Below are 27,830 nucleotides of genomic sequence, written 5' to 3'. Positions count from 1 at the left end.
GAAATTACTTAAAACTTGATAGAAGTTATAGAATAAGATCTTTTTCTTACATGTGAAATTTTATTTATCTATCTGAAATAGTACTCAAGTTATAGTCTTTTGAAAAGTTCAAAGTAAAAAAGAACCACTTCCGGTTATCGGAAATCGCTCAAAATATATACATATATATATATATATATATATATATATATATATATATATATATATATATATATATATATATATATATATATATATATATATATATATATATATATATATATATATATATATCAATATATATATATATATATATATATATATATATATATATATATATATAGTGATAGGACAAATGATCTCCGACAATCCCAGATAAAAGTATCTAACGAATAAAAGATTCCAGGAAGAAATATATTACGACAAATGGTATCATGGGCGTAAATGATACCTGTACCTCTACATACCTACACATCTACCTCCACCTCCACTTACACTTACACTTACACCAACACCTACACCTACACTTATACCTATACATATTTTCATATTAAATCTATATATATCTGCCAACATATACATAAACCTATACATATACATTTAACAGGACAAACGGTAAGACAGTAGCAGAGAGGATAGAAGAGGACAAAAGGAGTACTAGTGCGGCAGGATAGAAGAGGCCTGGTTGGGAATGTGGCCCTAGTAGTACCCACAGTTACAAAACTCAACTTCTAACTTAAAGCTCAAACCTTTAGAGACTTTCCACTGTTATTATTTGTTATTTTATGCAACCCCCTGTACTTTTTGTTTAAAATGTATTGTTTTGTTTGTTTTTTTAAACGCATGTTTATACCAAGCAACCTAGACGTCATTACACAGGCTCCGTATTTATCGTCTTGACTAGTTTTGCATGAAAACACGTTATTTACAATATTTCTGATATGTAATTCACTTATTTCAAAACTAAGTACCGAAAAGAGCTGAAAATATGTCCGGAATTCAAAATAACAGAACTGTTAGTTAATCTCACGACAAATGAATACACTTTACACTTGATGTCCGTGTAGCCCCATCCGGAAATGATGCATTTTTCACCCGGTGTATACGGAGTCTCGGCATTGGGTAGGCAGGCAGGTTGGACGTAGTCTGTGAACTTTATACCACGACCGTCTTTTGGCAAGATCTTCAGCAAGGCAATGTCGTTGACAAGCGCTGATAAGAATTAAAGTTTAAAATAAGAATAGTTTTTTTTTTTTTTTTTTTTTTTTTTTTTTTTGGGAGGGGAGAGTAAACCGTTGACTGATGATACTATTTTGTAGCATTCATTTATTTTTGGTGGAAGGGTGATGTTGGATTTTTGGAGGAAGGGTGATGGGTGGTGCTGAATCGCGCTGGGTGGTGCTGAATGGTGCTGGGTGGTGATACTTTGTGGTCATGGGTTTTAGGTGCATCTGAGTGGGACTTGGTGGTGCTGGATTTCGAGGCTGGTTCGGTGTTTTCAGGTTTTCTAAAACACGCCTTAGATGGGGAATAAATGAAGATTTTATTTTGATAATGTTATAAGTTTCTAATAGTTTATTAGTTAATTGTATTATTTAATGATATATTTGATGGGGGGGGGGGGGGGCTAATGGATTAGATAAATTAAAAAATTTAAATATTTTAACTGTTTCTTATTGGGGGAGCCTAATTTTAAAAAGCAAAAATTGTAATAAATGCTTCTGATATTCTACTGTTCTACATATATATATATATATATATATATATATATATATATATATATATATATATATATATATATATCGGGTATCCTAACGTATTTTGTCAACTCGTTGATCAAAACACTTAACATCTGTAACAGATACCATGAAAACTTAAAGTAATGTGCCATAGAACCAAAAGGGTTGTATAGTCTCGTGTATTAAATAAATTACTTGTGTCTGAGAAGTCCTCATGCTGGATAAATTTCAGTCTTTCAAATTTTTCTTCCTCGTCCTCAGATTTATACTGTTCATAATCTCCAACCACAACGAAATAATTGCTCTCACTTCTGAAATAATGTAAGCGTTTCTTGCAGTAGCGTTATCAGACAAGGACCATTAGTGGATATTGCACCGTGCGGTGCCGTTTAATACAGTGACACCACATTAAAGTTATAAATTTATATTTTTTTTAAAGTTTGTCATATGATTGAAAATACTCTTGATTGAGTAGACTCTTTCAAAAGTAAGTGTTTTATGTTGTTATTAGTAATCTCGACCAGTTTTAAGATTAGAACTTAGGGTTAGGCACATTGGCGGAACTAGAAATCAAAGGCTCCCCCGCAAAGAAAAAACTAGGCCCCCCCCTATATATATATATATATATATATATATATATATATATATATATATATATATATATATAAAATCTATATCCTAAGTGAGTAATTTAGTCTACTTCATTGCAATATATAACCATTCTGAGTGAACAAAACAGAAAAATTTAGTCCACACTCAGTTCGAGTTTGAAAAAAATCATCATCATGCTGGTCAAAAATATATAAAGACGTTAGCTTGACTCGTGAATGGTTTCTCGCGTTATGTTTATTTTTTTCATTTTTGGCTTTTATAATATCAATTTTGAAAACATTGATTTTTATAGCCATACTATTGTATAGTACGTCTTATTTAAGTAACAATTCAGAGAATCAATTGCTTTTTAATATACATAGTACAAAACTATTTAAAATGAGCTTCGTGGGCATCCCTATTTTAAAGAAGGGCAGTAAGTCATGGAAGTAGTGTGAATGTTTGTCTACCTTTCAAACTATAGCTCTTGTAGATTTTAAAATACTTTTCTACGCAACAATCTCTGCTATAGTAGACCTGTTTTTTTTTTTTTTACAAAACCACTTTCAAGATGCATGAAAAACATAATTTTTGAAAAAAAAATTCATTGTTTTTTGGTCGGAACTGGGCCCCTAAACGTCCTGCCCCCCCCCCCCCCCCCCCCCCCCGCATTGCGGGGTCTGGCGGTATGGTAGTTCCGCCCCTGGTTAGGCATATGATAGGACTAAGGTGTATTTTAGTTAACTAACTGTAACCTAACACCCCCTTTTTAGGAAGATTCTATTATTAAACAAAGGTATTTGAAGAAAAAAAGGCCGCCCCACCACAATTTTTATCTTATTTTAAAATCTTATGGAAGTAATATTTGTAATAATGAAAGTTCGAATTAGACCACTTTGTAAACTAGACAATTACACCTGACATTGACGAACAATATGCTGTCGACTTTAAGCTCTTCGGAGATTGGCCGTTAACACCTGCCACTTCGCAAACTGGCCGGCTAGTTTGCAATGTAGCCGCATTTCTGGCTTTGTTGTTAATACATAATCATATTTGGGCAGAGAGTAATAGTAGGAGTGATACCAAATTACTCGTCGTTTCACTAAATCCCTTAATCCTATAATCTTTGACAGAGAGGGTGATAACGTGGGCTACGCCACACGTGGCACCCTACCTGGTGACGTCTTTGGTTATGAGAATAAAGATAAACAAATATGCTACATATATATATATATATATATATAATTATGTGCATGTGCTTGTGTGTGTACGTATGTGTATTTGTGAGTAAAGGCCGTGTAAAGTAAAGTGTCTTCGAAGGCCTAATTTGGCTTATGTATTTATATATACCATATCAGATTAACATCTAGTCTACACTTAGGACTATGTATTTTTATACTATATATATATATATATATATATATATATATATATATATATATATATATATATATATATATATATATAATTTTATATCGAAAGAGAGAAAAAGGGCTGCTTACATTCGTATTCTTTTTTCTCTTCTTCTGCCTCGAACTGTGATGTTAAACTCTTTGCTGTAGAACAAGTGTAATGCATTTTGTTTGAAATTATCTGAACACATTACGACGTATAACCATGCTCACAACACCACACATTTCTAATTTTCTATTTTAAAAAAATCTTGTTTAATTAGTTATTATTAAGTTAACTAATTGCGTCTTGATGATTCTTCTTCAATTGCCTGCCAGCTTACATAATATGTGTTTATCTTTGATTTTGTTTCAGTATTTGACCGTTTCGTTTTGTTTTTTAGTTGTAAATTATTTAAAATATGAAATATTTTCAAAAACAACATTGGAGTATTTTTAGCAAATTATGTTGTTGTTTTTTTAAGGGAAACAATGTGTAATCATCTGCATATACTTTTTAATCACAGTCGTTCATCATCTTTCTTCGTTCTTGCTCAAGACACATGGGGCAGATGAAGTAGAGCTCATCTGTTTCAATGGCAGCGGCATAATAGAGTTTTCCTTACGTGAGTCACGTGCCCACCATAGTTGGTTTGAATTAGGGACGATTTGCAGATTACGGGATCCGAACACGAGACTTTCAAGATAACGGTATAGCGTTCTAACGCTCGGTCACGCCGTCATAGTGGTTACTGGTTTGCCATATTTCATTTAATATCTTTAATGTTGTACATACGTATTGAAAACCAAAACGAAGTTTATAAATACAGTAGAGTCAAATCAATACTTACATCAAACAATGAGCTGCAGTCAAGATCCAATATTCGCTTATTATTGCACCCCCGCAGAGATGGAATATAAATTGCCCATACTCATCTTTCTCTGGTGAAATATCTATCAATAAGTTGACTTGCCATGGTTCCGATCCACGATTTGAATTCCGACCACCGACAATTTTGTTACGGTTGTCAATCAGGGGTCGATAGCCACAGGTGACGCCAGAAACTGGGTATTGGGTGGTTGTTATTTTAATGGCACTGGTCTGTTTCTGTTTGTATGTGTGTCTGTCTGTATGTAGGATGTCGTGCTATTATAGAGATTTTGTGGTTGTTATTAAAGTGTCACTGGTCTGTTTCTGTTTGTATGTGTGTCTGTCTGTATGTAGGATGTCGTGCTATTGTAGAGATTTTGTGGTTGTTATTAAAGTGTCACTGGTCTGTTTCTGTTTGTATGTGTGTCTGTCTGTATGTAGGATGTCGTGCTATTGTAGAGATTTTGTGGTTGTTATTAAAGTGTCACTGGTCTGTTTCTGTTTGTATGTGTGTCTGTCTGTATGTAGGATGTCGTGCTATTGTAGAGATTTTGTGGTTGTTATTAAAGTGTCACTGGTCTGTTTCTGTTTGTATGTGTGTCTGTCTGTATGTAGGATGTCGTGCTATTGTAGAGATTTTGTGGTTGTTATTAAAGTGTCACTGGTCTGTTTCTGTTTGTATGTATGTCTGTCTGTCTGTGGGATGTAATACTGTTGTAGAGATTTGGTGGTTGTTATTACAGTGGCACTGGTCTGTTTCTGTTTGTATGTATGTGTGATGACGCTAGTTTAAGAAAAGTAGAAGAAGTTAATAGAAACAGACTTTAGCTAGTTGGTTAGAGAGACAAATGAAAGTACAGGAGCTGACCGGTCACGTGGGACGGTCAGCTGACCATTGAAGCGTGGGTCAGTATTCAAGCAGATGGTGTTAGGTATCGGTTAGAGAACGGTCGTAATATGTAGAGCTAGGTAGCAGTTGATAGTTAGCTAGCAAAGAGAACGTTCGGAGTTGGGCAGAGCCGGTCGGAGATATGTAGAGCTAGGGAGCAGTTAGTTGATAGTTAAGTAGAGTAGGGAACGGCCAGAAAAATGTAGAGTTAGGTAGAGAGTTAAATGATAGCGTTAGGATTGGTCATGGGAGTGCGTAGTTAGTAGTAGTAGATAGTATAGAATAGGCTAGTTAGGTAGGAAGTTGATTATGTAAATTTTTAATAAAGAACTTAATATTTTGACTTGAACTTGTGTGTTGGATTCGCTTCATCTTCAAAACCCCCACTCTCACATTTGGTGGTTTTACTGTTTTCCCCACCCTCACAACTGACGGAAGATCTTTTAATCCATGCATCCCACCTCACAGTATGTCTGTCTGTCTTTCTGTATGTTGTATGTGGTGCTATTGTAGGGATTTTGTGGTTGTTTGTGGTTGTTTCTGTTTGTATGTATGTCTGTCTGTCTTCCTCTATGTGGTGCTATGTTAGAGATTTCGGTCAATGTTTGATTGTGTGGTGTTTATTTTTAGAGATTGAAATCGGCCTATCTGCATCTTTAACATGTGGGACTATTTCATAGACTTTGTTCTGTGTTTGTATGTTAGTTATTGTGATGTTTTTTTATGTAATCTGGATGTAAGGAAATATTAGAGAATTTGCTCTTCTACCTGTTAGTTGAATGTGGTATTAGTTTAGAGATTTTACCAAAGTATCTGTATCCTGTCTTGTGAAATTTTTAATGAAATATCAATTTTAACAACATAAATTTGTGTAGTGTATTTTTGTTTCATTTATATGCTGGGGTCGTCGAAACAGGTGAACTCTACTTCATCTGGCCCAGGCTAGAAAGGATACTTTTAGTTCCTTCCCTGATGCCAGTCTTTGTTTATACACAGAGGCGTAGCGAGGGGGGGGGGGGGGCCGTGGGGGGACATATGTCCTTAGGGGGCGCCAAAATGGGTTGGAAAAACAAATTGAAAGTTTGAGAGGGGTGCAAATTAAAAAAACCGAGGGGGGGGAGGGTGGTGCAAATCGAAAGTTTGAAGGGGGTGCAAATCGAAAGTTTGTCCCCGGGCGCTGAGAAGGGTCGCTACGCCTCTGTTTAGACAACAGTGTCTTCTTGATAAAACAACATCTCGTGACGTCATAAGTTATTTATCTCCGGTTTTAGACTAATACTCAAAGCAACTTTTTGCATCAAACGATGTGAAGACTGTTGATAATGAATACAAAATAATGTAGAGCTACATTTTTAAAAATTCCAAATTTCTTTACTTACGGTTCAGTAAGGATCTCTTCGTTTCTCTTGATATCTTAAATTTTTTAAACAAATTAATAATAAATGTATAAGATGGTAGACAGAAGATTTCAAATAAGAAACTTTTTGGATGTTTTAATCGCTGACCGATGACCAGACCTCTCTCTAAACACTGACTGATGACCTGACAACTGTCAAAACACTGATGACGAGACATGTGTCCGAACACAACCACTACAAGACACTACAGACACGAAAACTCAGTTACCTCCCTACAGTTCCCTAGCATGAACAAGACGTGGATCAGCAGCAGACAAGGAAGTTGTGAGGAAGCCATTGGGATACCTCAATTCTACGCTCACAGAATCACCACATTAACTGCGTCATTTTTTCATATCGTATTTATATTTTAGATTATAATTTAATATCCTGTTCATTTTTTGCCAATAAAATAACTATCTTGATGCAAAAGGAGAGTCAAATCTATTTATAGACAGAATTCGGGCTGTGTCTCTCCCCACTCGCCCATTTTAATTACAGTACATGCATAATTTATCTGAAATTAATATCTGCGTAAATCTACGGGAGATGCACGCATGGTTTCTCCCGTGAAACTGAGTATAATACACATTTGTGTGTATGTTCGTGTTTCTGTGTGTGTGTGCGAGTTCGTGTGTGTGTGCGTGTCTGTATGCGAGTTCGTGTATGTATGTTTGTGCGTGTGTGTTTGTGTGTGTGTGTGTGCGTGTGATCGAGTGTGTGTGCTTGTGTGCGTGCGTGTGTCATTGTGTGTGTGTGTGCGAGTTCGCGGGTGTGTTTGCTAATTCGTGTGTGCGTGTGCGTGTGTGTGCTTTATTGCGTGCGTGTGTAATTGTGTGTGTGCGTTCGTGTGAGTGTGTGCGTGTGGGTTTATTCGCTGTGTGCGTGCGTGTGCTCCAAACAAACTTTTATTCCATCACGAACAATCCTAGTCGTCGAGATAATAAGTGAATGTTAACAACTACTGCAACATGGTGATTAAACTGCCCCTGTGGCTAATGGTTGGATATGATCTACCCCTTGTGGTGTATTGTAAACAGGTTTAATATTAAATTGTTGTTACAGATATTTTTCTACTTGTGTCCAACATGAACAGGGAGATACTGACCTGCCCGGACGTCTGGAAAAATCTCCCTGGGCCGCCAGGAAAACTTCTCTATGGGCCGTTGGGAAAAATCTTCGTGGGCCGCCAATAACGATTTGTAGTAGGCCTATTATTGATTTGATTTTTAACTTAATTTCTTGGTCAACAAACCCATACATCCCAGAGTGCGTATTTGTCCATTGTACCATGTATAATCTTTGATGCCCAGTCTCCTAGAATTTAACTTTTCGATTATTTTTCCTTGAGTCGAAGGATTTTCAGCAAGCGGGGATATTTTCACAATGGAAAATCATTTTATGATACAGATTAAGATCCTGATGGCCATACAAAACGTTTTATTAACTTGTGAATTAGTGAAGATTCACCCCATGAGTTATTGGAAGCCTTAGTTGTAGACAGGAGTGGACTGGGTGGATCCAAAAAACAAGAAATCTTTTAAAGGGGCCGCCAACCCAAGGTTGAAAAGTTGTCATTGTTAATGTTACGCCTTCGTATGAAGGAATGATAAAATACCAACACTTTTTTTAAATCAACATTAATAGGACTATTACTACAAATTTACTTGATGCCCAACTAGATTTTTTTCAAGGGGCCCACCTAGTTTTTTTCTGGGGGCCCACCTAGATTTTTTTCTGGGGGCCTACCTAGATTTTTTCTGGGGGCCCACCGGGATTTTTCCCCGTAATGCAAACCTTACAAAATAAATGTCATTTTTTTCCTTTACTTTGCACTGCATAAATATAACTTGTTTGCTGAAAAATTATAAGCATCTGATTGAAGTTTGTAAACTCAATAAACTATATAATCTACTCAAGTAACTTTCGAAAAATTAGCCTGATGGCTAAACAAAGATATCTCTAAAAATCGACATAGGCCTACTTAAAAAACCGATGATTTTAAGGAACCGAATAGTGATAGAAAATATAGACGCTAGCTGAGGGATATGAAGGGATATTGTGGTCAGCGCTATGCCAGGCTGCCTTTACGTGAGTTAGGTACACACCAGAGCTGTGTGGACTCATGGACGGTCTACTGACTCGAACCCGGGTTCAAGCTCGAGACTTACGGGTTAGAATTCCAGCTCTCTACTGCTAGGCCACTCCATCCCTTCAATAAGATGTTATATTTTGATTTAAAACTTCGATGAATGCATTTTTGTGTGTAGCTAAAAATTGTAGGTCAGATATGTTTTTAACTGTATATTGCAATTTGTAAAATGACCAGTGACTTTTTAGGCCTAGGCGGACCTCAGGCTTGGATGGGAGAAAATGTTTCCTGAAATTTATCAATAAGGGGGGGGGGGGCTTTTTTGCCTGGGCCACTTGGAAACAGCCAGTCCACCAATGAACACAAAGCCCACATTGTATCCTGCTCAAGAGCAGAACTGCGTTTATGGTAAAACACATTACTTGGGCCGCATTGCTACTAAACAATATTCTTAGATTATTGTATATACTTCTTGTTGACGTAATACGGATCAGGATCGAGAATTTTTTAAGGGGGTAAGTTCAGGTGGAAAAAAAAACAACACTTTTTTAATACCAGAGTGCAAACATTTTTTTTTTATCTACAGCTCTTTTAAGGTACATCCGCCAAATTTAAGACCCAAATTTAAATTCCCAAAAAGTTAGAATTTTTACCGGACTGACATTTTGAAAATTCATAACAAATTAGTTTGAAGATCTGCACTTGAATTTTTTAGCTGAGTACCCCAAAATATGGTAAACGATTATGAATTCATTGTTTATTGAGCTTAAAATATGAATTCAATTGCAGAAAACCCACGGATAGGTTAATTTTTCAAGATGGCCGCCGTTGCCATAGTTACCAAGATTTTCCCACCAACTGTTTCAATGAAAACGCATATGCGGATGTAGCTTTGAAAAATCTATAGAGAAATAAATGTTTCCTAATGAGTATTAAATATTTTTTTAACGGCGCCTACCCCCTTAAATGCTGGTGCTACTATACTAGAGTTACGATTACGTGAGTTCAGCGTGCAAGCCAAATGTTAGGGACCAGATCTTAGTCAGAAGTCGAGGGCTCTATGACCGTGCTTAGGTTTGTGGGTTGTCCCTGAATACATTATACCTTCCTCTGTCGAGATGACAAAAATTAGCACACTCTACTTCAACTGCCCTATTGACCGTCTGGTCTAGATACACATTTGGTTATGACTACAATACGACTTCACCGTCCCATACTTATTACCCATAGCCTAGTATTAAGTGGCTCAACATTCGCTTTTTTTTAATTGACTGTAAAATTAAAATAAATTCTTTTGTCCTTAAATTAAAATTTCAAAAAAAAAAAATAATAATAATAGTTTATAATTATAAGTAAAGACAATTTTCATTATTTTAACAGAGTAGTTTTTTTTTTATTTTCTAGTCAGAATCATCCTTTTTTCCAAGACTCATCTTGAATCTTTAAGCCATCACTTGTTACTTAATTCAGCTGAAGACGCCAGTTATTTTTTTTTTAAATTTGAGGCTCTCCTAGTCAGTATCATCACATTCGTGTTTTTTAATCGTCTCGCCAATCCAGTCTAAATAGCTCTGTACCCGTGTGTACACACCGGGGTAGTTAGGTTTGGCACAGCCTTCGCCAAATGACGTCACACCCAACACCGTGTAAGAACCTTCAGTAAAGAGAATTTTTTTTTTAAACAGAATGTTACAAGTACTCCGTGTATATATAAAATACAGAAGAATTTTACAAGTACAGATATCCTATTTAAAACGTTGCGCGGCGTGTGTATTTAAAAATTAATCAATTATTTTTTAATTAGTCGAAAACAGTTACAGTAAATGCGAAAGTAGAATTTTATATATGGAACATGAATTATGAAATTATAAATGTTTTTAGTAAGTTTAAACAAGATATGTAGAAAATGGTTTTGTCAGAAACTAAAAAGCATAATATTTAGAAACATTTTGACAAACTATGTCGCTGAATGTAAACAGACGTATAACTGATGACAAACTAAAGGCCCAAAATCAAACTCTCCATTAATAAAACAAAGTAAAGGCCCATTAATATGTCAAACTAAACGCCAAAATCAAACTTACTATTAATATTCAAACTAAAGGCCCACAATCACAAACATACCATCAATATTGCAAACTAAAGGCCCACAATCACAAACATACCATCAATATTGCAAACGAAAGGCCCACAATTACAAACATACCATCGATATTGCAAACTAAAGGCCCGCCACTGTCTCCTTGACAAGTGTCAACCCCTCCCTCAGCATAACCGGCACACATCATTGTGTTCGCATCGAATTTCCACATAAAATTCTCATAATATGCAGAACATGCTTCATTCCAAACAATAGGTACGATAGCGGTTTGCAAGACTGTAGCATCAACTGTATTACAATCTAAACACATCAGAAAAAAATACTTATTAAACAAGCGATGAAGTTAACATATAACCCATTTTTAAACGAATTCAAATTATACAAATTGTTTGGTTGGAAATAATACTCAAATAAATTACATGTTAAATTATACGTATATTAACAATAATATTTTGATGTTTTGGTATTAGCGCTTATGCTAATAGATCATATACATATGCATCGCCATAAGATGAAGAAAGTAGTAGAATGTGCAAAAAAAAATGTGTCTGGTGCTAAAAAATAAAATAGAATAGGCAGCTACTCTCATTTTATTATTGCAAAGAATGTGCAACGAGCCTGAGTTCGTGGTGCTAATATGTATGACTATACACTGTCTACTATTAAACTCTTCGAAATTAGAAAATATGATAAATTCATTATAAGAGCTCGGTGATCTAATCGATGACTTTATTATCCAATAACGATAACGATTCCGACACTTAATGTGTCGATATTGACTAATGAATAAAAGTTTACCATCTCCGTCCATGTCGCCCCATCCGGAAATGATGCATTCTTCACCGGGTGTATACGGAGTCTCGGCATTAGGTAGGCAGGCAGGTTGGACGTAGTCGGTGAACTTTATACCACGGCCGTCTTTTGGCAAGATCTTCAGTAAGGCAATGTCGTTTTCCATCGCTGATAAAAAAGAAAGAAAATTTTCAATGGGGGAATACGGTAAAGTGAGGTCTGAATTGTAGATTATTGATAATTATTTAGCTTTTCTACCTGTTACTGTTTTCTGTTGATTGTATTACAATTTTTTTTTGGGGGGGGGGGGGGGGGGGGCTTTCACAAAAATTAAAGAGTAATTTATAAAATTTAACGCTTGAGATGAGGTATAGCTATAAATTTGATTTTAAAATTTTGTAATTGCTTATTTTGTTATTTCTATTCACTGATTGAGATAAGGATAAAACTTAACGGTGTACAGACTTAAAAAAAACAACCAATAGAATTTCTAACCTATTCTATCAATGTAGAAACTTAATTCCGTCTAACATGTCATATAAAATCTGCATAAGGGAATCTTATAATCTAGCATTGGTTAGTATTCCTTTCGGGCAACCCAACGACCTCGTCAGTGTTTCTTTCATATATTTTTCTTCCGCAGATAGGGGTTAATTTTCTGGAAAGATGGAGTCTGGCTAAAGACTAAAGTATATACTTTCTATATAAATTACTTTTTCTTTTACTTGGGGGGGGGGGGGGGGTGAGGCCATGTACATGCGCTACTGGAAGAGAAGCCTGAAAGAAACTGGTTACGCGCAAGTTTCACATCTCTGGGTTGATTCATTGTCTCCCACGTCAAAAGGAAGCCTTTAGAATCTCTGGGATTAAGTTGTAGGGATGTAACAGAATATAATTAAATATTCACTTGTATTATCCTGTTTGTAATCCTCATGCAGGATAAACTTCACTCGGTCAAATTTTTCTTCCCCGTTCTCTGATTCAAGCTGGTTATAATCTCCAACCACAACGAAATAATTGCTCTCATCGCTGAAATAATAAAATTGTTTAATTAGAAGCTTTTATTTAGTTCGCAACGTCTGTTTTTTTTTTTTTTGTTGCTTATTTGTTTGTTTGTTTGTTTGTTTGTGGCAAATCTTGCAACTCAATTTGGACCCACTTCTAATGCAGCGATCTCGTTCAAACTTTCCAGATACGTTCCACTCTGATGACAATACATGTCAATGTATTTTTTAAATCTAATTATATATTTAATTAGTCATTAAAAATTAATTAAAACGTTTCGAAACAAAGAGGAGATAACACAATTAAATCATTCGATAGATTACTATATTCAATAACAGAAGGGGAGATAGCCAACTAGACGTAATCACCATAACATTCAGGTGAGCTGTGGTTCACGAGAATGTTTACAATCGTGATATCTAGTGACGGATATTTCGGGCAGAAAATAAGGTGTTTAAACGATTTTAAACTAAGGGGAAGTAACAAAATTAAGAACTTGCTGCTGTCTGTAAAATATGGTAACGGACGGCTGCTTTCACGAGGCAGATTCACGTCATTCAGATATCTCGAGCCAGTGATTGTGTTTTAAGGAAAATATTTCGAAATGTGTTGACTTCTTCAATTAGAAATCACTAAAAACTAGAAAAGAAAGCAAATATTTAAAAAAAACTTTATAGCAACAAGCTTTTAAATGCAGTGAAAATATGAAAAGAAAACTAATTTGTTTTCTTTAATAAAAAGAATAGTGTGTGTATATGTATATATATATATATATATATATATATATATATATATATATATATATATATATATATATATATATATATATATATATATATATATATATTACACGTTAGCAATGGAAAAAAATTACTCACATTGGTATACTTATTTTTGTTTCATTCTCACCAATTAATACTTTTATTTCTTTTTCCTCCCTGTGAGTAAAGTTTCAAGGATTTGTTACGAACATAAAATGAACAAAATTTGACGTAAAATTCCTTTCACAGCCACACATATTTCTAAACAAAAATCTTGTTTAACTGTTATTTCCATGGGCATGATAATTTTTAATAAATTAATCGCGTCGTGTTGATTCATCTACTTTTGCTAGCCAATTAAATTTCACAATATGTGTTTGTCTTTGCTTCAATGTTGGGGAAATTAAGTTTTATCAATTAAAATAAATAATTTTAAACATGAAAATATTTTTGATCTATGTTTATTAATTTGAGATTTTCGAAAGTATAAAGCATCAAACAATTAACACTCAGCATTTTACTTTAATTTTTTATCAAAATTTAATTTTAAATAGTTATAGTAGTTAGGTTAGTTTTATAGATTCCATGCTGCTTAAAAAATAAATAGTGTAGCAAGTAAATTTTTGAAAAACAAAATGAAGTTACTTAATGCACGAGTCAATCAATACATACCACCAACAATGAGCTGCGGTCAAGATCCAGTATTCGCTAATTATTGTAGCCCCGCATTGATGGAATATAGATTGCCCAAACATATCTTGCTCAGGAGAAATGTCTATCATTAAGTTGGCCTGCCATGGTTCTAATCCACGACTTGTATTTCTGCCACCGACAATTTTTTTAGAGTCATCAATCAGGGATCGATAGCCACAGGTACCGTCAGACGCTAAGTGATAAGTGTTGGTTAGTTTAAGATCGTTGTGGCGTGTCTGTCTAAATGTTGCGTGCAATGGTTTTTTTAAAAATAGACTTTGGTTTGTCTATCGGTATGGTGGGAGTAATTCTATAGGTTGCTTTGTAATTTTACAGACTTCGGTATGTGTGTTAAATGTCATATTTTTACCTGTTATATATATATATATATATATATATATATATATATATATATATATATATATATATATATATATATATATATATATATAATTTCATATAAAAAACTACAAGGCTATACCCCTTGATCTCTATTGTGTATTTTATTATGGAAAACAATTGTTGTGCCGTTAGTTGTTTTACTTTCCCTGGCCTATCTGGTTGTCTTCAAGTAGGGGTTGAGGTCGTTTTTTTTTTTAAATATTTGAATTGATATAATTATTCTAAAAGGCTTTTCTCGGCTTGTATTTAATACAAAAATATAAAAATGAGTGTAATCGATGGTTCCCAAACGGCTTTAATGTATGATTACATAGATTTTTCAAACCTATTGCGAGAAATAAAATCTATGTCTTCACATTTACAACAAAGTATTAAGAAATATTTTTAAAATTTACTTACGAAGGGATCTCGTTTTTCTTGATATCTGAAATTGTTTTGTAACATATGAAAAACAGTTTTATTTATTTGTGTACAAGATGACAAACCAAAGATTTAAAATAAAAATTATTTGGCGGTACTGTTCACTAACTCGTGTTCAGATTTCTAATAAATAATGACTGGTGAGTGGCCATCTCAAACACTGACAGCTGACAACCACTACCTTTCGACAAGACACCATAACTCAGTTACCTCCCTGCAGCTCCCTAGCATGAACAAGACGTAGATCAGCAACAGACGTGGAAGCTGTGAAGACGCCATTTGATACCTCAATTCTACACTCACGGAATCACCACATTCACTACGCATAGAGTTCAAGTCAAATTTATACTTTAGGGTGTAATTTAATATGCTGTTCATTTTTTTGCCAATAAAATTATTATCTGATACAAAAAGGGAGCCATGCTGAGATATCTGCAGAATGTAGCTGTGCTTCTCCCCTCTAATCAGTTTAATTACATACAGTTGACGCGTTATTATTTATCTGAATTAAATGCACCTATCCAAGGGAGGTTACTGTTATATATATATATATATATATATATATATATATATATATATATATATATATATATATATATATATATATATATATATATATATATATATATATATAGAGATATAGATATATATATATATATATATACATATATATATATATATATATATATATATATATATATATATATATATATATATATATATATATATATATATATATATATATATATATATATATATATATATCATACAATTCAATCACGTATGCGGTATGGCGTCTAGATAATAATTTAATTAAACGATATTTCAACAAATTACGTTGATGATAAACCTGTCACTGTGGCTAATGGTTGTATTAGTTCTACCCCCCCCCCTCCCCTGTGTTGTATTCTATACATGTTTAAGATTATTAATTCGGTAATACATATGAGTATATGACAATGTATATGCGTGTGTTTATTATGAACAAGAGTGGACTGGTCCGCACGGCGGCCGGGGAGAATAAAAGTGGGCCGAGATGGAAACATTCCCAGTGGGCCGCCAGTAACAATGCTGTAGTCGGCCAATTAGTGCTTTAATTTTATCTTTCTAATTAATTTGTTGATAATCTGATGCTTCAAACCCGTGTGTTTACTTTACCATGTTATTACATACCATCGTTGATGCCCAGTGGCGTAACAATAAACTTTTCGATTCATTTCCCTTGGGTCGAATAAATTAGCATCAATTTAAAGTTTTAAAACACGCTATTGACATTTTACAGAAGCATCATGCAGAGTTTTATTTTATGAATCTCGTTTGCAAGAAAGGATTTATGAAGAAGAAACACTTTAGGTTTTTAATTTTTTAATTTTAATTTAATTTTAATGTTTTAAACATAAGTTAGACTAGATTTATGAAAGTCTGATAAATTATGGACACTAATAAACTGAACGACCTTACCTCAGATCTAGTTGTGTATATATTTATATTGATCCTTCATTTACTAACTCTAATAAAAAGTAAGGTGTCTAGTTTTGTAACAGAAAACACTCTGGAAATATTTATTTTCTAACTTTCAAAAATGTGCTATAGGGGTCATCCATAAATGACGTCACACACGTAGGGGGGAGGGGGGTCCGTAATTTTGTGACGATGTGTGATGAGGGGAAGGGGGGGGGGGTTCAGATGTTGCGACGTCACATTTTTGCATTATAAAAAAGCAATGTTAGAAAACGAATATTCGACGTTATTTCGCATTTTAGATAACTGTTTTAATAAATTGTAATAGTTTAGACAAGATTTTAGAAAAATATCGATGTTTAAAAAAAAATCAACCGCAATTTTGAGGGGGTGTTGTAGGTTGAGGTGTGACGTCATTTTAGGGAGGGGGTCTGGCTTTTTGTGACGACGCGTGACGGAGGGGAGGGGGGGAGGTAAAAATCGTCCAAAAAAGCGTGACGTCATTTATAGTGAAATTCCATTAAAACTAATGTTACAATGAAAGGTATTTCCCCAACAAATTTGTAAAATTCTAAAAAAAAAATATTTCTCGAGTGTTTTTTGTTGCAAAATCTAGTTAGCTAACTCTATTAGAGTTAGTAAAAGAAGGATCAATGATTTTATTATAATGAATACATTTGTAATTTTTTTTTTAACCGTGGAACCTCCACACATTATTTTTTTAAGATGGCCGCCGATTTCCATGGCAAAAATATGTTAAGGAGAGTCATTGATGCATGCACATATTTTCCCTTAAGTACCCTAAATTAAATAAACACAAATAATATTTTTTTTAAAAGTGTAATTAATTTTTTTTTTCCGGAGCCTACCCCCTTTTAAAGTAAATTATATGACATGTTTTCACCTTGATTTCACGTTGATTGATGTATCATTAGTTGATAATATTCATTTAATTTTTTGTAAATTTTGCAATTGCTGTCAACCCCTCCACCCCACACTTCCCCACCGCACCACCCTCATTCAGGTGATAGGTTTAAGCCGTACACAAATAATGGTAACAGTGTTTATCTATACTTGGTTTTTGATGCATCTGAATGTTTTCTCTATTAGCACGTTTACTACTTAGTGTCATTCCCTCCCCCTCCTGTCTGGATTGTCGATTTTTACTAAAAAAACTATTTAGTTGTGTTAATTTGTTTATCGGTTGCAATGTTGTGCCTTGGTGTCACCCCTCCCCCATCACTCGGTGCGGTCCGCACAACCCCCCCCCCCCCTCCCTCCCATATCGACGCCTCTAAACTATTTATGTTATTTTGTATTCCAGATTGATATTCATACATTGTTATCACAGACAGCTACCTGTGTGTAACACTGTCTATGTTGTGTCTCCCTCAATGTTTCAACTATGTTTTCTGTAAACGTTTAGTTTGATTATTGAATTGTGTTTATGGCTAAACAAGCGTTGCTTTGGTGTTGCAGTGTCGTACACACATTACTAATTAAAATAGAATTAGACTATTTTAGATATTTCTTGTTAGGTATGGAAAAGCAGATGGGAGCTATTCAGAGACAGACCGAGGATTTGTTACTGTTGCTGGTATTGCTGTACGTGTTAGGTTAGGTTAACCATCAGGGCAAAGGTTAGGGGTGATATCTAACTCGGGATTCAAGAGTCCGGTCGTCCCTTAGCCCGTTGGTCATCTCTGAGCCCTGTGTTATACCATAGCCCGAGGGTCGTCACTTTCCCGTGGGTCATATCTGAGCCCTGGGTTATACCATAGCCCGAGGGTCGTCCCTTTCCCGTGGGTCATCTCTGAGCCCTTTGGGTCGCGCTTGATATCCCTGGGTTATACCATAGCCCGAGGGTCGTCCCTTTCCCGTGGGTCATCTCTGAGCCCTGGGTTATACCATAGCCCGAGGGTCGTCCCTTAGCCCGTGGGTCATCTCTGAGCCCTTTGGGTCGCGCTTGAAATCCCTGGGTTATACCATAGCCCGAGGGTCGTCCCTTTAGCCCGTGGGTCATCTCTGAGCCCTTTGGGTCGCGCTTGGAATCCCTGGGTTATACCATAACCCGAAAGTCGTACCTTGCACGTGGGTCATCTCTGAGCCCTTTGGGTCGCGCTTGAAATCCCTGGGTTATACCATAGCCCGAGGGTCGTCCCTTAGCCCATGGGTCATCTCTAAGACAAACATGGTTAGAGACAATATCTAACCTAGTAGTTACGAGCAATGAACGTACTCAAGTCCGTGGGTTGTACCTCAGCCCGAGGGTCTTTGAGCGGCTGGATGTATCTGAGCACCTGGGTCGTATCTGAGCACCTGAGTCGTATCTAAGCACCTGGGTCGTATCTGAGCACATGTATCTGAGCACCTGTATCTAAGCACCTGGGTCGTATCTGAGCACCTGGGTCGTATCTGAGCACCTGTATCTGAGCACCTGTATCTGAGCACCTGGGTCGTATCTGAGCACCTGGGTCGTATCTGAGCACCTGGGTCGTATCTGAGCACCTGGGTCGTATCTGAGCACCTGTATCTGAGCACCTGTATCTGAGCACCTGTATCTGAGCACCTGGGTCGTATCTGAGCACATGTATCTGAGCACCTGTATCTAAGCACCTGGGTTGTATCTGAGCACCTGGGTCGTATCTGAGCACCTGGGTCGTATCTGAGCACCTGTATCTGAGCACCTGTATCTGAGCAACTGAGTCGAATCTGAGCGCCTGAGTCGTATCTGAGCACCTGTATCTGAGCACCTGTATCTGAGCAACTGAGTCGAATCTGAGCACCTGTATCTGAGCACCTGGGTCGTATCTGAGCACCTGTATCTGAGCACCTGTATCTGAGCACCTGTATCTGAGCACCTGAGTCGTACCTGAGCCCGTGGGTCGTCCTTTATTCTGTGAGAAGTCCATTCAGCTATAATGTATACCAGACTAAAGCTAAAGAAAGTCTGAGCATTGAACTGACCAAACTGTACCTTCGCGCGATGCCACAGAAACAAAGGAACTCTACTTTATCTGCACTACTGGGCATCAAGTCCAGGAATGTTATGTCTGTATCGTTTCGTTTACGTACTCAATAAAGAGCATTTTAAATAGGTCAACAGCTTTACGGTTGATGGACAATACTTCCTGAATTCCAATACTGTACAAATCTTTAAAATATAACGACCTAACCTCTAAACTTTTAAGTGTAAGCCTACATAAAAAAACTTATATTTCTGTTATTTTAAATGAAATATAATATGATCACTTGAATAATCCATAATTAATAATAATCCAAAGGCCGAAATCAAGTAAAGTTTGGTACTTTGACCGGTCAATGGGAGGCTATATTGGCCATTGTGTGCTTTGGCCGACTTCGGGCTTTGACCGTAACATATTTAATAGATTAAATAATTTATTCCGACGTTATTCTTCTTTCTTAATGAACATAGAGCTAACTCCCTATTAAAGCAAGTATCCAATGATGAAGGAAAAATGTAAAGACTTTTGTATCATTTGTTCTTTATTATTCCAGTAACTAGAAGAACCTCTTGTATAGTAATTTTGGATGAATTATGCGGTTTCAAAATAACATTTCAAAACCGTTAAAAAATAAAACAAACATTTGTGAAGTAAATGCAAAAGTGTTGTTTTTTTTTATAGTTCAAAAACGCCTTGGGATTTCCATCTGCTTTTCGTCACTGGATATGGTCGTAGATCCAGGGTAAAAACTCCTTGACCCTGGTGTAAACCCCGGGGAGGTCAGGTTGGGCGCACCCAACGCCCCATGACGTCACGCCTAGTACTGTGTAGGAACCTGTAGAAAAAAGAGTTTGAACTTGTATATCGTTTGCTTTGGACACTAACCGGAAAAGATGATGTTGATGATTGAAGCTATTCTATTTAATAACACAAGGGTTAGGTAATTTTATGGTAATTGTCGACTAGAAAATACATGGTTAATTACAGTGTGTAGTCGTCTTCTTCTTCGTTTTTAATTTTGGTGTTGGAAGGGATTCCCTCCAACACAATTAAGTATACGTGTCAACTGGTTATGCGCCATTAAGGCAGTTGACTCCGATTTCAGCCTGCTTTTCTTTTTGGATTTGCTTCTATAGCCTTTGTCCAACCAAGAACAAACTACAAGGCAGCAGTAGTTTGATTTTGGAGTTCTCTCTCCTAAAAGAGTGGCTGTCCATAGCTAACGAGCCTCATCTACCCGAGGGTTTGAACTCGAGACTTTTCGGTTTAGAAACCATGAGCTTTACCGACTCGACAACGCCGAGCGCTCAGTGTGTAGTAATTACCATGAATTACCATGAATAACTCATCTAAACCTAATAACTACACAGTGTAGCTTTGTTCTAATTAAAGCCAAAATCAGATTTACAATTAATACGTTAAACTAAAGGCCCACAATCAAACATACCATCGATATGACAAACTAAAGGCCCACAATCAAACATACCATCAATATGACAAACTAAAGGCCCACAATCAAACATACCAGCGATATGACAAACTTAAGGCCCACAATCAAACATACCATCGATATGACAAACTAAAGGCCCACAATCAAACATACCATCGATATGACAAACTAAAGGCCCACAATCAAACATACCATCAATATGACAAACCAAAGGCCCGCCACTGTCTTTATGACTAAAGGCCCACAATCAAACATACCATCGATATGACAAACTAAAGGCCCACAATCAAACATACCATCAATATGACAAACTAAAGGCCCACAATCAAACATACCAGCGATATGACAAACTAAAGGCCCACAATCAAACATACCATCGATATGACAAACTAAAGGCCCACAATCAAACATACCATCGATATGACAAACTAAAGGCCCACAATCAAACATACCATCAATATGACAAACCAAAGGCCCGCCACTGTCTTTATGACAAGTATCAATCCCGCCCTCAGCATAACCGGCACACATCATTGGGACCGGGTCAAAGGTCGATAGAAGACGTGCACAAGCTTCATTGTCCACAATAGGCACAACAGCGGTTTGCAGGATAGTAGCTTCAACTTCTACATTTCCTACACAAACATATCAGAGAAAATTATTTTTTTTTTAAGTTTAAATAAAAAATGTAAATATATATATATATATATATATATATATATATATATATATATATATATATATATATATATATATATATACATACATACATATATATATATATATATATATTCCCTCTCCCACTTATCCTTAGATATTCCACCCCTTCCCTCTATCTGAGATGAATTCCTTCCACCCTACCTCCTTTTCAACATAACACACTGCAGTAGAATTTTAAATGTATTCATTAGGATGGGACCCTAAACCTAATCCTAACTTTGTACGCAACGCTAATCGAAAGGTAATGATAGGGTTATGACTAGGCCTAGGTTTATGATGAGTATAAGAGTTATGCTTGAAGTTAGGATTAATAATGTTCAGAGTTTGTATGAAATACGATTTATTTCGTTCATTGCCGGTCCATTTTGAGGTATCAAGAGGTCAGTGGAGGACAGGAGAGGACAGGAGAGGACAGGAGAGGACAGGAGATGACAGGGTGGCAGTGTGTCATTCTGATGACCCATCCAAATAAAAGTGAATGTTTTTGTGACCTACTGCTCAAACAGAGAGAGGTTTACTTTTCTCTTTATGTTCTGATACTTTACGTTCTTAATTTTAAATTGTTAGACCACACTTCATTTGCATTTGGTATATTCTCTTCGTTGAAATTCGGTGCCTCAATACATGGAATATAATGTATGACTATACTTTGTCTACTCATAAAGTCTTTAAACTTTGAGAAATGTAATATACTCGTTGTGATGTATATCGAATCTATTTCTTATCCTCCAACAATAGCGATTTCGACACCAAATCTTCCTGTATTGACTAATGAATAAAAGATTACCATCTTTGTCCGTGTCGCCCCATCCAGAAATGATGCATTCTTCACCGGGTGTATACGGAGTCTCGGCATTAGGTAGGCAGGCAGGTTGGACGTACTCGGTGAACTTTATACCAGGACCGTCTTTTGGTAAGATCTTCAGCAAGGCAATGTCGTTGACAAGCGCTGTTAAACAAAGAAAAATGTATAACAAGAATTGAGTTTTAGGGTGGGGAATATGATTAAGTAGCAACTGAATTGTAGACTGAAGTGCGAAGTGGTGCATCCGATTAAACAAATATTAAAGACTGAATATAAAACATGCTTCAGATAAGAAATTGATGTAAATATTATTATAGTATTATTGTTTATTTTAGCTACTTCTGTTAATAACTAATTGAGATGAGGAGAAGCTTTATTGATTTAAAATTTTATAAACTTAATTACAGTTTTTTTTATATCTAGAACTAAGTCCATCGTGTACGCCTATCGTCAGCCAGAATTTGATTTAAACTTAAGACCATCGAAACAGCTTAACGTAATGTGTTACAGAAGGTTTTATTGCTAAATGGAATAAGATATTCACATTTTCAGACTGAAAGTAATGTGTCATATTATATATAAGGTTTTATTGCTTTATGTAATAAGATACTCACTTTTCAGAATGAAATCCTCGTGCCTGATAAACTCCAACTTTTCGAATGTTTCCTCCCCCTGCTCATATTCCCATTGGTTATTATCTCCAACCACAACGAAATAATTGCTCTCGTTACTGAAATTATAAAATTGTTATATACAGTGGAGTCACAAAGTGGATACAAATGGTGTGAAATTTTTATTTTTTTTTAAACAGTGGAGTCACAAAAGTGTGTACGAATTGTGTGAAATTATTAAATTGATATAAACATTGGAGTCACAAAGCGGGTACGAATGATGTGAAATTATTAAATTGTTATAAACAGTGAAGTCACAAAGCAGATGAGAAGGTTGTGAAATTATTAAATTGTTATAAACAGTGAAGTCACAAAGCAGATGAGAAGGTTGTGAAATTATTAAATTGTTATAAACAGTGGAGTCACAAGGAGGGTACGAAGGGTGATGACAGTTCAGCGTAACACTATCAAAGGGGGTGGCACAAAAACAAATGAACTTGTTTTAAAACTACATTTATATTTGAATTAAATAACTAATTAGGTACAGCGTGACACGTTTTAGAGGTAGGGATGACGATATAGTGTAACAACGTGATATATAGGTCTATATAGTTTTTGGCAGAGGGTGCGATATGATATTTAATGATTGGGTGTCACTCGACATTGTGATGCCACGGTTATGGTCGTATATATATATATATATATATATATATATATATATATATATATATATATATATATATATATATATATATATATATATATATATATATATATATACGTATACATATATATATATACGTATACATATATATATATATATACGTATACATATATATATATATATATATATATATATATATATATATATATATATATATATATATATATATATATTATATATATATATATATATATATTTTATATATATATATATACTAGCAGAGCGGCTGCACTGCGCTGTGCGCTGGTGGCGGTGGCACGGTTCTTGTATATATATGCGTCGCATAGATGTGGATATTCCTTCAGCGCACCCCATTTGTATATATATATATATATATATATATATATATATATATATATATATATATATATAAACTATGAAAAAAAGAACATTACTTACATGGGTATTTGCTTTACGGTTTTTTCATTCTCACCAGATATGACGTTTACCTCTAATATTTCCCTGTGAGAATAGTTTAAAGGTTTTGTAAAAAAAAAATATTACACAATACTAAAAAAAATTTTTTTGCTTTAACAGTTTTTAAGGAGCTTCAGAGGCGTGGCGAGGGGGGGCGGGCGTGCGGAGCGCACCGGGTGACACCATTTAGGGGGTTGACACCAAGGCACAATATAGCAAAATATTTAGAGAAAAACTTGAGGGGGTGCAAATCGAAAGTTTGAGGGGGGATGCAAATCGAAAATTTGATAGGTCGCTACGCCTCTGGGGGGTGACACCATTAAGTGCCGCACCGGGTGACACCCGACCTCGCTTCGCCACTGAGGAGCATTATAAACATTTCATGAACTCGTTTCATTAATTCTCCTTTCCACTTGATATTATACAATCTGTGTGGGGGGGGGGGGGAATCTCTTTTTTTTACAATAAAATAATTTTCCAGTGTTTATTCTTGGGACATATATACAGCGAACTTCAAATTTGGTACCCCCACCCCTCCTCCTCCCCCCACTAGTTACGCCATATACTCTATACTTAGCACATTGGTGGTTTTCGTTGCCTTTAAGGATAAAACAATTAGTAAACACCTTATTTTTTTACATATTTATAATAGTATCAATGAGTTTAATATTTTCCATTATATAATTTAGCGTAGCAAGTAAATTTTTGGAATACAAAATGAAATGTTAATGATTACATGATTCGATCAATACTTACTCCCAACAATGAGCTGCAGTCAAGATCCAATATTCGCTAATGATTGTACCCCCGCAGTGATGGACTATAGATCGTCCATACTCATCTTTCTCTGGTGAAATATCGATCAATAAGTTGGCCTGCCATGGTTCCGATCCACGATTTGAGTTCTGTCCACCGGCAATTTTGATAGGGTCATCAATCCGAGGTCGATAGCCACAGGTGGGGTCAGAAGCTGAGTAGGATGTCATTGTTATTTCAGAAGGTATCTGTCTGTGTGCTTGTTGTGTGAGGTTTTGTTTTAGAAATGTGTGTCAGTCTGTTGGGTGTTGAATTTTTTTTAACGTTTTATTTTTATTTTTGTTTTATTCTATTCTTTTGATATACCGAGGTAAATTCTACTTCAGCGGTTCTAAGGATTGAAATGGTAGATTAACTTGTATTTTTATATTTTGCTATCGTTTTTTTTTTTACAAATTACCTAGTTTTGTTTATTCAAACACATCTCATGACCTAATTAACTATTTTACCTTTAGTGTAAAATTGCGTATGGACACAAAAAAAAATATATATTTAAATATGACCATGTTTCAAATTTCTTTACTTACGGATGGAGCCTGTCGTTTCTCTTGATATCTGAATTTTTATTAACAAAAAAATAGTTTGTTTTTTAGTAGAATAAAAGTTTCGAATATATATATATATATATATATATATATATATATATATATATATATATATATATATATATATATAAAATATGGCACCTACGTTCATTTTAATTTTAATTGAAATAACTCAGTTTTAGAAAACAAGCTCAGGTGTCTAAAATTACACGATTGGTTGCGCATTGATGAAATCCTTTTAAAATGTTGCGTCAGCCTGTTTTCACAGATACGCTGGTAAGAATTATTTTAGCCGTACTGGTCACTAACTTAAATTATTTCAGGTTAAACCATCACAGGTTAAATTATCTCTCTAATCACTGACTGATGACCGAGGCATCTCAAACACTGACACATTTCTTTAAACACTGACAGCTGACAAGACATTACAGACTCCAAAACTTAGTCACCTCCATACAGTTCCCTAGCATGAAGAGCAAAGCGCAGACCAGCAACAGAAGACGATTGTTTGAAGATTCCATTCCCCTGCCTGAATTAGTTCAACTGACACTAAGTCGCCACAACAAAAAGCTTGCAGCTTTATGTCGAATTTATACTTTAGGAATATGTTGTTCATTTTTGTTAAAAAGATTAATTATCTTGATACAAAAGGGGAGCCATGTCGATATATCTGCAGAATTTAGCTGTGTTTCTCCCCACTCGCCAGTTTAATTACAGAATTAATGCAAGATATATCAGGAAACTATATTTGTATGTATTTAGGCGTGGTGCACGCCGGTCTCCACATATAAAACTGAGTGTATATATAAAAATATGTATAAATATATATACAAATATATATACAAATATATATATATATATATATATATATATATATATATATATATATATATATATATATATATATGTGTGTGTGTGTGTGTCTGTGTGTTTGTGTGTGTCTGTGTGTGTGTCTGTGTGTGTGCGTGCGTGCGTGCGTGCGTGAGTGCGTGAGTGCGTCCTTGTGTGTGGCTCTATGTGTGTGTGCGTGTGTGTGTGTGAGTGTGCGTGGGCGTGCGTCAGTGCATCTGTGTCTGTGTGTGTTTGCGTGTATGCGTGTATGCGTGTGCGTGTTCCGAAAAAAAAATCTTTTTAATCATGAACACTGCCAGGCGTTCAGATAACAAGTGAATTACGAACAGATTCAGCAATATTTCACATTCACGATGATACTGCTTTTGCGGTTAATATGGTTGATAAAGATCAACCCCCCCCCGTTGTGTTGTATTGTAAACCAGATTGATATTAATAAATAATAATTATTATAAATTATTACAGATCGAGATCTGTGTTTAACACTGCCCATGTTGTGTCTAGCTCAATGCAATAACTATCAATCAATCAATCAACTTAACTATCAATTAACCAATCAACCATGAAACCTTTTAAGCCAGTTGATTTTCTCATAACTTTACGCCATCTGTCTGGGTCCTCCGCTGTATATATTGTCTGTACATTTTAGTTAGTTTGATTGTTAATGTTGATTGCTAAAATCTCATCACTTTTCAGTTAAAGTATAATTAGACTATTTTAGGGGGCTCTTGTTGTTTATACGATAGCCAGTTAGAGCATTTCAGAGCGAGAGGATTTTTTACTGCTGATTTTGTTGTACATTTTTAGAGTTCGGATCAGGATTAGGATTAGGATTAGGTGAATCAGCGGGGCAGAAGTTAGAGACGATATAAATACAAGTAGTTTAGAGTCCGGTGGCCGTACTGAAGTCCGTGGGTCATCTCTCAGACCGTGGGTCGTCCTTGATCCCGTGGGTCATCTCTCAGACCGTGGGTCGTCCTTGATCCCGTGGGTCATCTCTCAGACCGTGGGTCGTCCAACAGCCCGTGGGTCATCTCTCAGACCGTGGGTCGTCCTTGATCCCGTGGGTCATCTCTCAGACCGTGGGTCGTCCAACAGGCCGTGGGCCATCTCTCAGACCGTGGGTCGTCCTTGATCCTGTGGGTCATCTCTCAGACCGTGGGTCGTCCTTGATCCCGTGGGTCATCTCTCAGACCGTGGGTCGTCCAACAGCCCGTGGGTCATCTCTCAGACCGTGGGTCGTCCTTGATCCCGTGGGTCATCTCTCAGACCGTGGGTCGTCCAACAGCCCGTGGGTCATCTCTCAGACCGTGGGTCGTCCTTGATCCCGTGGGTCATCT

The 27,830-nt window shown here is 35.8% G+C and overlaps 3 protein-coding genes across 3 annotated transcripts; all 3 read right to left on the bottom strand.

Moving 5' to 3' along the window:
- Positions 1–587: 587 nt before the first annotated feature.
- On the bottom strand, positions 588–7,172 carry LOC131930265 (chymotrypsinogen A). Its single transcript, XM_059286682.1, has 6 exons — positions 7,087–7,172; positions 6,840–6,873; positions 4,552–4,765; positions 3,812–3,865; positions 1,914–2,029; positions 588–1,191 (listed from the first exon to the last, which is right to left on the bottom strand). The coding sequence occupies exons 1-6, from the start codon at positions 7,153–7,155 to the stop codon at positions 932–934; spliced, it is 747 nt and encodes a 248-aa protein (XP_059142665.1). The 5' UTR covers positions 7,156–7,172; the 3' UTR covers positions 588–931.
- A 3,183-nt stretch (positions 7,173–10,355) lies between these two features.
- On the bottom strand, positions 10,356–15,435 carry LOC131930263 (serine protease 30-like). The gene is made up of 8 exons (XM_059286680.1): positions 15,334–15,435; positions 15,103–15,127; positions 14,281–14,494; positions 13,726–13,785; positions 12,750–12,871; positions 11,849–12,010; positions 11,156–11,350; positions 10,356–10,603 (listed from the first exon to the last, which is right to left on the bottom strand). Exons 1-8 carry the CDS (start codon positions 15,400–15,402, stop codon positions 10,461–10,463), a joined length of 990 nt encoding a protein of 329 aa, XP_059142663.1. The 5' UTR covers positions 15,403–15,435; the 3' UTR covers positions 10,356–10,460.
- A 4,658-nt stretch (positions 15,436–20,093) lies between these two features.
- On the bottom strand, positions 20,094–26,191 carry LOC131930264 (serine protease 30). Its single transcript, XM_059286681.1, has 8 exons — positions 26,088–26,191; positions 25,621–25,648; positions 25,034–25,247; positions 24,260–24,322; positions 23,140–23,255; positions 22,508–22,669; positions 21,453–21,635; positions 20,094–20,385 (listed from the first exon to the last, which is right to left on the bottom strand). Exons 1-8 carry the CDS (start codon positions 26,157–26,159, stop codon positions 20,267–20,269), a joined length of 957 nt encoding a protein of 318 aa, XP_059142664.1. The 5' UTR covers positions 26,160–26,191; the 3' UTR covers positions 20,094–20,266.
- Positions 26,192–27,830: the final 1,639 nt, after the last annotated feature.

This window comes from Physella acuta, unplaced genomic scaffold (genome assembly GCF_028476545.2).
Source record: "Physella acuta isolate Inbredline_101_S28 unplaced genomic scaffold, ASM2847654v3 ptg001747l, whole genome shotgun sequence".
NCBI lineage: Eukaryota > Metazoa > Mollusca > Gastropoda > Physidae > Physella > Physella acuta.
The sequence above is the reverse complement of the archived record's forward strand: the minus strand, read 5'-3'. Positions and strand labels throughout refer to the sequence as shown.